Source organism: Coenobita brevimanus, chromosome 116 (assembly GCF_032717465.1).
Source record: "Coenobita brevimanus isolate Jiangsu-jjx chromosome 116, ASM3271746v2, whole genome shotgun sequence".
Taxonomy (NCBI): Eukaryota; Metazoa; Arthropoda; class Malacostraca; order Decapoda; family Coenobitidae; genus Coenobita; species Coenobita brevimanus.
Genome location: NC_137069.1, coordinates 10,515,726 through 10,526,182, shown reverse-complemented (window position 1 = coordinate 10,526,182; position 10,457 = coordinate 10,515,726). Strand labels below are relative to the sequence as shown.

Genomic DNA, 10,457 nt, shown 5'->3' with positions numbered 1-10,457 from the left:
CAATCATTCCTCCACTTCTCTCTTATATTCTGCCTTTTTCTCGTAACCTTTCCACTATCCTTGCAAATACTCCTTCTTCCCTTCCTTCCCTCCTATTTCTTGATCTTATTTGGATCTTGATCATGGCCACCACCAAGTAGTGGTCAGAAAGTCCACTCCCCCAACCTCTATAAGCTCTTGCATCCATTACACATCTTCGCATCCTTTCATCCACACACACATAATCAGTCATTGCCTTCCTTTCATTCAGTTCACCACCCACCCTTCTCATCATTCGACATGTATACCTGTGGATCATTTTATGCCTGAAGAGGGTATTGGCTATCACCAACCCCCTCCCAGCACAAATGTCCACTAACGCACTGCCATTCTCATCTGTCTCAGCAGGCATGCCCCACTCACCAACTATTCCATCCACCTTCACATTCCCTACTTTACCATTCATATCACCGATCAAAAACACTCTCTCATTCCTTCCAGACTTTTCCATACACACTTCCACATTTGTCCAGAACTCTTCTCTCACTCTGCTTGCATGATCTTGCGTTGGCGCATACACACACACAATCGCCCACATTTGTATTCCAACTTTCAACTTTACCCACACAGTCCTTGACCCAACTGATCCATACTCTCTTATGTTCTTCTTCCATCTTTTATTCACAACAATACATACTCCTTCTTTTGCCCTCTCATTCTCACCTACTCCTGCACATATACCCCATCCATACTCCCATTCTCTCACCCTCTCACCTCTCCATTTAGTTTCAGTTACTTCACATACATCAACTTTCGCACCCTCAAGCACCTGGACAATCTCTCTCTCTTTCACCTCATCATTCGCACCTCTTACATTCCATGTTGCGATTACCATGTCCTTGTCCGGTCCTTGGTCGTCATCTTTTGGTCAATTCTTGTCCGAGGCTTCTTGTTCGTCTTTTTAGTTAGCTGTTTTCCGGGGAGGGGCACTAACCCTCCGCCAGCCCTTTTAGTCGCCTTATACGACAAGCAGGGATACTGGGGGAGTATTCTTGAAAAATCCCCCTACCCCCAGGGGGTAGATAAATGGATGGATGGATGGATAGATAGATGGCGCCTTCCTGCTTTTCTATCCTTGTCGTTAGTTGATAGAGTTGTTAGCTTTAACCTTCCCTATACCAACCAGCCACAAAAGGATCAACAAGTATTGTGCTGTTTCCTTTCCTTTGTACTCCTTTATGGATGGATGGATGGACGAATGGACAGATAAATTAGATAGATAGATAGATACTCATAGATAAATAGATAAAAACAAAGACAGGTAGCTAGACGGGTAGGTAGACAGATAGATGGACATGCATACATATATACCTACACGCCTACCTACCTACATAGATACATACATGCATACATATATACATACACACCTACTTACCTACATAGATACATACATGCATACATATCCAGCATTAATCGACCCAATTACACAGATGCACTTCCGCTTTATTGTCCTTGCATTTACTAATAACAATCCTGTACACACTCTCAAAGTTTCGAAATATCTGGATTCAAAAAACCCTATGGAAAATGGAGAGTTTTGGAATGTAAAATTATGAGTGTTGTCAAAATAATACGGTAAATAGCCTACATTACTATTAAATGTTATTACAGCAAAGTGCCTTGTGCTAGTAAAGCAGTATTTGTTGGTATATGTGCACAAAATAGTAGTAGTAGTAGTAGTAGTAATCATCATCATCATCATCATCATCATCATCATAATCGTAATAATAATAATGACTCAAAGTGGAGGTTTTGAGTCCTTTTTTTTTTGGTTGTGTAGTTTATTATTATTATTATTATTATTATTATTATTATTATTATTATTATTGCCATAAATGTTAATAAATCTAATAACATTTCGTGTTAACAATTACATATTTTTATTTTTTCAGGTAAGTCGAGTTCCCTTCTGCCGTACTACAGAAGCTGTAAGTATAAGAGAATAAACCGCAATGTAAATACACTTCGGTAAACGTGCGGACATAAATAACGATACACCCCATGACGATAGAAAACGAGACAATGAACAGTGACTTCTGAAACCCAGTAAGGCATTCATCGGAAACCAGTATAGTTCTCAGAATATTAGGTAAGAGTTTCACAAATGTTCGGCTGAAAATTGGAACTATATTCTTGCCTGCGACTGTACGTATCTCCATGGAAATGCTTAAGAAAATATATAAGAAACGGGAAAGGTAATCGTTGGTCTTCTATGCTGAAAACTAAATGCGATTTCCATAGTCACTGCTCCTCTGTTAAAATTTCAGTCAACAACTACATAAAAAGATAGATAGATAGATAAACTTCACTCCATTGCCTTCAATGTCACAAACACCTCTGAGGACGAACCAAACACCAGCATACTAACCACACACCAGCGCACAATCCACACAAACACCAGCACACGAACCTCCATACTGGCAGGCCATTTCACTGATATACAAAAAAGAAAATCATGTTGCAGTGACCTTTAAATGCAGTTATATATTGTCCTCTGTGACCTGTTTATTACACATATATTAAGAGCACTGAAAACTGAGTGTGAAGGGCGATTTCATTTTCATAAGTGCGGGAAGATAAATAATTTCTTTTTGTCAAAGTACTTGAAGCTCTCTCACGTGACTTCAGAATTGGACTCCCATAGGAGCTGTTGTATGCTGACGAGTTGGTGTTGATTGCAGAGAGTGATTGGAAGACGGAGGAAGGATTTAGGAAAATGGAGAGGCACAAAGCACAGAGGGTGCCCATGTGCAGTTTGCCACAAGGGTGTGGGTAGTAACTCCATCTTGTGCATTATTTGTTGTAAGTGGGTGCATAAAAGATGTAGTGGTATTAGAGGTAGTTTGCGAGCTAATACAGATTTCATGCATTTGCCATGTCAGAGAGAGCATGTCGAGATTGTTGGGCGTGAAAGGATTGGTCTTGCAGGTAAGTCTCATGAGTGTGTGGAATAGTTTTGATATTTGGGGGGTATGTTATGTGCTGGAGGTGGGGCTGGAGCTAGCTCTGTGACTAGGGTAAGGAGTGGTTGGAAGACGTTTAGGGAGCTGTTGCCCCCCCTGATATTGAGAGGGCTGTCCCTCCCTACTAATAGATCTTTGTATGCGGCATGTGTTAGGAGTGTAATACTGTATCGTAGTGAGACCTGAGCAGTAAAGGAAGAGGATATTAATAAGTTCAAACATACAGAAACGACAGTGAACAGATGAATGTATAGTGCGTCCTTGAATACGAGGCTTGGGGGAGGGGGGCTAGGTTTATGATTGAAAACCTGAGAGGAAGGATAGGAATGGAGTGAAACTGGTGCTGTGATGAGGAGGGGTAGATTTAGATGGTTTGGGCGTGTGGAGAGGATGGAGGATGGCAATTGGGTGTGTGAGGTGAGGAATGTGAACGATGGGGGCAGGGTTGCGGGGGGCAGACTGAAAAAGACCTGGAACGAAGTCATGGAGTGTACCTAAGGGATAAGGGACTGAAGAGGAAGGCTACCGGAGATTGAGCAGCGTGCATAGCCGCTATTAGGTGACCTAGGCCGGCGCATGCAAGCATATTGGAACATTTACAATTGATATGATCTGTCTGTCTGTGTCTGCTTGCATGTTATCATCAATGTATTCCATAATGACTGCATAGAGATTACTGATATTAACAAGCGTCCTTGTGCGAATACTATGTTAATTATGATTATTGAATATTGAGGTATGGAATATTCAGAAAAAGTAGATGTTTTAAAATGTGTATACGAGAGAGAGAGAGAGAGACAGACAGACAGACAGAGACAGACAGACGACAGACAGACAGACAGACAGACAGACAGACAGACAGACAGAGAGGAGAGACAAAAAATAGGGAGAAAGAAAAGGAAAACAACAAGTGGAAGAGAAATTAGCAGTGAAATAGAAACTTAAATAGAAAAAAATCAAGGAAAAGACACCATAGAAAAGAAAGTAATAGGATGACAGAAGGAAAGAGAAGGAAAAGAGGAAGAAAATACAAGGAGAGAGACTGCAGGAGGAAGAGAAGAGAGATGCAAAAGAAGAGGAGAGAGAAGACGAAGGAGAGAGAAAGTAAAAAGCGTGAGGGAAGGTACAATTAAAGAAAGAGAATGGAAAGAGAGAATGAGCCAGTTAAGAGTGCATAAAATCTGAGAAATTACCTGAATGAATTACATGAGAGAGAGAGAGAGAGAGAGAGAGAGAGAGAGAGACAGAGAGAGAGAGACAGAGAGAGAGTGAAACGACTGAATGAAATACAGTACTTACCAAAATTTGCCTGGTTGAATGAGCCGCACTCGCATTCACTCACCATTCAAGCCCCCGGAATCCTCTCCACCTGATAGGTCAAAAAGAATACCACACGTAGCATCACACTCACCTGTCTGATTAAGTCAACCTGATGACTCTCAGGTTAAAATATGGTGGCAAATCCTGGTCATACACTCCTTTGCATAAAATTCGTGCAGCCAGCTCGATCGCCTGTCAGTTCCCTATTCTCGTTACCTCTTATATCTCTCTTTCTCAGACATTCATTTACCATATCTATCCACCTTTTTCTAGCCCTAACATGTCTTCCATCTTCAAATTCGCTCAAATATACCCTTTTCACCACTCTGTTCACATCTTTTCTTTCCACCTGCCCACACCATAGCACACCCTCTTTAACTCTGGTACCCACAGTCTTCCTTACCTTCATCATTCACAAATTTCATGATTCTCATTATTCCTTATCCTAGCCACTCACCGCACTGTCCACATTCATCACCAGTAGCACTGTGCTTACTCTTGACTTCTTTTCATGCCATGCCCTAGTCCCACACCTCCATGTTAGAGTCAGCACTAAACGTCCTTCCCGCAGGTCTCTCGCAGCCACCGTCCTGAGACCTTTGCTTCTTATTACAGCCTTCATAGCACTGTCCACTATCTCTCCGTTTGCCACTCAACTTTCCACTAGCTTTATGCGCATTTACCTCTCATTTCTGTCACTGCACCCAGGTACTAACTCCATATCCAATTATAAAATGGTTAATAATAATAATAATAGTAAGAGTAATAATAATAATAGTAGAAGTAGTAGCAGCAGCAGCAGCAGCAGCAGCAGCAGCAGCAGCAGTAGTAGTAGTAGTAGTAGTAGTAATGATAATAATAATAATAACAATAACAATAATAGTAGTAGTTGTAACAGTAGTAGTATTAATAATAATAATAATAATAATAATAATAGCAGCAGCCGTAGCAGCAACAACAACAACAACAATACTACCACCACCACCACCACCACCACCACCACTACTATCCCATATTAAAATGATCCAATTTCTGTATGTTTGTGGATTTGTTTGTTACTGTAACAACAAAATCGGCGCATGTAGGGCAAATTTTTGTTAGAGCAAGGTACCGTTAAAATCTCTAACTTGAAGAATAAAACAATTTCCATGCCAATCAGTCCACCAGTTCCTGAGTTATGACTCATTTCTGATGACAGTAAGTGACTTGACATCGAACAGAGGCCGCCTTCTCAGCTAGTTGTAATAATAATAACAATAATGATGATAATACTAATACTAAAACTAGTAATAAAAATAGTGATAATAATAATAATAACAACAACAATGATAACTAGAGACCTCCCCCAAGGGGAGGGGGGAATCCCACCAACCATGGGCCGATACATATCTAGCTCGGCTCGGAATATGACACTGACCTGGATTCATCAATTTCGAACTCATAGGAGAATTTCATCTCTACTACACACCTGTAAAATTTTGTGATGATATTTTGAGTGGTTGCGAAGTTATCGTGGTATCAGACACACAGACCCTGACCTACTTTCACCAATTTCGAACGCGTAGGAGACTTTCACCCTTGTTACACAACTATAAAATTTTGTGATGGTGCCTTGAGCTGTTGCGAAGTTATCGTGATAACAGCCACACACAGACAGACAGACAAACTGAAAACAATACTCGTTGGAGATATTCATCCCTACTATGCACGTGTAAAATTTGGGATGATATCTTGAGCGGTTGCGAAGTTATTGTGGTAACAGACACACAGACCTTGACCTTTTTTCATCAATTTCGAACTCGTGATCGATTTTTTTTCCCTACGACACACCTGTAAATTTTTGTGATGATATTTTGAGCGGTTGCAAAGTATCGTCCTAACAGACATACACACAGACAGACATACAGACAGACATTGAAAACTGAACCAGCTTCTCTTTCGCGGCTGGTAATAATCAGAACTTCCATTACACTGCCAAACCAAAATAGGCAACTCCTCCATTAACGAAGGTAGTAAATAAAGCAAATTTTTAAAAATCTTTAGTATTACAAATGCACAAAATACTGCGTTATTTTGTTATACTGGTGTGTGGATTAATGTAGAGATCAAAAGGATGCTTGTGTGTGTGTGTGTGTGTGTGTGTGTGTGTGTGTGTGTGTGTGTGTGTGTGTGTGTGTGATAATAATGGTTATGTTTAGGGTTACTATTGATGACGATGTTTGTTAGATATATGGTGATTATGATAACATGTGAGATAGAGGCGATGATGATGATGTTGATGGTGATAATTATCGCCCGCCTTTCCAAGGCGGAACGATAATGTTTTTCTCCGCCTCTGTGTGTGTGTGTGTGTGTGTGTGTGTGTGTGTGTGTGTGTGTGTGTGTGTGTGTGTGTGTGTGTGTGTGTATCAGTTCCCATTATATCTCATGAACGGCTTGAGCTATCAACATGAAACCTTCAGGGTATCGAGATATGGCCAAAATCTTGGACGAGTTCGAAAATGGGCACTTGGGGTCAGGGTCAAGGTCACCAAAATGGCTGCCAAAGGTCAACTAGCTTTTATCGCTCGCCTTTAGCACCATTATATCTTATGAACGGCTTGAGCTATCAACATGAAACCTTCAGGGTATCAAGATATGGCCCAAATCTTGGACTGGGCCAACAGCATATTCTGGCGGGCGATTAGCATTCGGCTTCCGAATTCTTTTCTTTCATTATTATATTTGTGATAGAGACAACAGCAACAACACCCCCCCCACCACCACCACAACAACAACAACAACCTCACCCTCACCACCACCACCACCACCACAGCAACAACAACAACAGCCATAACAACAGCAACCATAACAACAACAACAACCATAACAACAGCAACAACAACAACAACAACAACAACAGTGTGGGTAATTAAGGTAAACAGCATCCTGGGTGGATTCCATTTTCTGGTCATTTACACGGCCGAGGAAAAACGTGGCTGATATTATTACGCCAACCCACCCAACCCAACCCAGTAAAGCCACCTCTCACTGGCTTTATTACGGCTTTATTCTGGCTATACGTGCAAGGAATTTATCTCATAACAAGAAGCAGTGCCGAGGCACAACAAACCCATCCCCGGCAGTCATTTTAGCGCTGACGTATAAGCACAACAGGATATCTAGTCAGAAATGTCCCATATCAAATTCGAAGTAAATCGGGTGAAAAATTACTATTTTATGCCCATTTGAAAGTTTAGGCCCAACCCACCTGACATTGACCCCCCTACCGCTAACGGGGGGAGGGGAGGTGACCCCCCTGATGTAAAGAGGCATGTTCTAGGATGCAGATTTGAAATTTGCTCCTTTAGGTTTTGGTTTCATGTCGATATTACGAATTTGAAAGGAGTTATGGCGGGAAAAAAAAAATACATTTTGGGGGCCTACAGCCTGGGCCTTGGCCCAATTTGGCCCAAAATTTAATCAGGTGATCAGAAGGTCATAGCCCATCATTCCTGTAATTTTAGTCATAATCGCACCAGTAGTTTTCATGTAAAGTTGTTAACAGACAGACAGAGACAAACAAACAGACAAACCGAGTGAAAACAATACCCGTCGAGCTCCTCCGGGGCGGGAACTGGTAATTACTCCAACCCAACCCAACCCAGTAAAGCCTTCTTTCGTGGGCTGTATTGTGGCTTTGTTTGGCTTTATTCTGCCTTCATTGTGGCTTTATTGTGACATTATTGGGAAGGAAAAACGTGGCTGATATTATTACACCAGTCCACCCAACTCAATCCAGTAAAGCCACCTGTAACTTGCTTTGTTGTGGCTTTATTTGGCTATGCTGTGATTATTCTGGCTTTGGGGTTCTTTGGTCATGTACTCGGTGGAAGGAAGCCCTTGGTAACCACCACTTGTAAAGCCACCTCTCACTGGCTTTATTAAGCTTTATCTTGGCTTCATTGGGAAGAAAAAACGTCGCTGATATTATTACACCAACCCACCCAACCCAACCCAGTAAAGCCACCTCTCTGGCTTTGTTCTGGCTTTACTGTGGCATAAAGTTAGGAATTTACTATTTCGCCAACCCACCCAACCCAACTACTCTTTGTAAAGCCGCCTCACACTGGATTTATTGTGGCTTTATTCTGGCTTTATTGGGGAGGAAAATCGCAGCCAATTTTATTATTAAGCAATCCACCAAACCCAACCCAACCCACCTTGTAAAGCCGCCTCTCACTGCTTTATATGGCTTTATTCTGGCTTTACTGTGACATTTCTGGCTTTTTGATCAGTTACACGGAGGAGGAAATTCCTTATTAACTACTACCTGTCAAGCCACCCATCACTGGCTTTATCATGGCTTTATTTTGACTGACCGGTGGCTTAGAGTAAGGAATTTTTAATCTCATCATTGTCAACCCACTCAGCCCAACCCAACCCAGCCCCTTCCTTGTAAAGCCGCCTATCACTGGCTTTGTTGTGGCTTTATTCTGGCTTTATCGACTGACTTCATTTTACAACAAATGTATATTTCACTGGCTTTACTATCTCACTTTAAACAATGTCTCGACATTTCTCACACTGGTTACATGGTTTTATTTGGCTTTATCTTACTTTATCTCACTACATTTTCTCTATCTTAGTGGCTTTATGCTATTTCTTTGTAGTCGCTTTATTTTTGGTAGCTTTGTTGGTCTCTTCCTATCTCTTTTATTCTCGCATTATTTCGTCAACCAACTAACCATCCCTGTAAAGCCACCCCTGCTGGGTTTTTTTACGGTGGCTTTGATAGATCGCTATATTTCACTGACTTTACCTTGTATGCCACTGCCTTTACCCTGGAGTACTAAACTTGGGTAATATACCCGATGCGTATGATGTCATTCACGTTACACAGTGATCCCGCCAAGCCAGTGTGCTGGGACCTTCAGTACCCTCAGGGTTCCCCGAGTGCTCAAGCAGGTAAGCCACGTCGTGCTGCTGCTTGGCTGGGAATTGTCCATAGTGATGGGTTCGGGTATAGTGTACCCGAGTTTAGTGATAACCGACCAGTGACATATTTGGGTATATTATACATGGGCTTGGTGCTAATAACCCCCTTGGAGCAGAGCCAGAGGTGCTTGGAGGGGTTTGGGGAAGTTTGGGGTAATTTGGTGGAGCATTTGTGTGTGTGTGTGTGTGTGTGTGTGTGTGTGTGTGTGTGTGTGTGTGAATTTTTTCCAAAAATTTGGTGACAATTTTACAGCATTGGATGTTTTTTCTAAATTTCCCTAAAATACCTCATTTATAGTAATTAAGAGTTACTAACAGTTTAGATAATATTAAGATGCCTTAAATATATTGTGTAAGTGATAGCTTTAATAAATTTGCATATTTACTATTTTTTTTTAATTTTCCAAAATCGGGCATAATATACCCATGTACAGTATAGTAGCACTGTAACAGGCATTGAAGTTGAGTGGTCTAGGGTTAATGTCCTTTCCTTGGCTTTATTGTGTAGGTGGCATTCTGTAATTGGCTTTACCTTATCATTTTCTCTCCCAGCAAAGCCACGCACTGTCAAGTCTCACACATGCTCTATCCACGGTGGCTTTATGCTCTCTGATTTCATTTTGGCTTTATCTCACTTGTCTGTACACGTTACTAAATTATTGCCTTATTACTTTATTACTCGTTACATCACTGGCTACGGAACACGCACACACCCTCTGTAAAGCCACACCAAGGCTCGTACTGACTATATTTACGGAGGCTTTACTGTCTTAACTGGCTTTATTGACAGTGACGTAACCTTTGTGGCTTATCGCACTGGCTTTATTGACTAACTTTTTTCCTGGCATATTATCTGACTTTATTAGCGCACTGAAGTCACTTTCGTCGTGTTATTGACTCACTGAAGTTATTTTTGTGGTCTTATTAACTAAATCTATTTTCTTGGATTTATTGGCACACTTAAGTAATTTTTCCTGTATTATTGACTCACTGACTTTATTGACTCACTGACTTTATTGACTCAGTAATTTTATTGACCCAGACTGTCTTACTAACTATATTTTCTGTTTAGTCTGTGTGGATTTATTATTCAATTAGATATGCCTCACTGGCTTTATTGAAACACTAGCTCTTTCTCAGTGATTTTGCTATTACTGG

The 10,457-nt window shown here is 41.1% G+C and overlaps 1 protein-coding gene across 1 annotated transcript in view; it reads left to right on the top strand.

Annotated features, from left to right (window-relative positions):
• Nucleotides 1-9,175: 9,175 nt before the first annotated feature.
• The window catches only part of LOC145418788 (uncharacterized), a 124,832-nt gene continuing 123,550 nt past the window's right edge, over nt 9,176-10,457 (top strand). The window contains exon 1 of the mRNA XM_080287120.1: nt 9,176-9,269. Coding sequence (XP_080143246.1) covers nt 9,176-9,269 — 94 coding nt within the window. The remainder of the gene's footprint in view (nt 9,270-10,457) is intronic.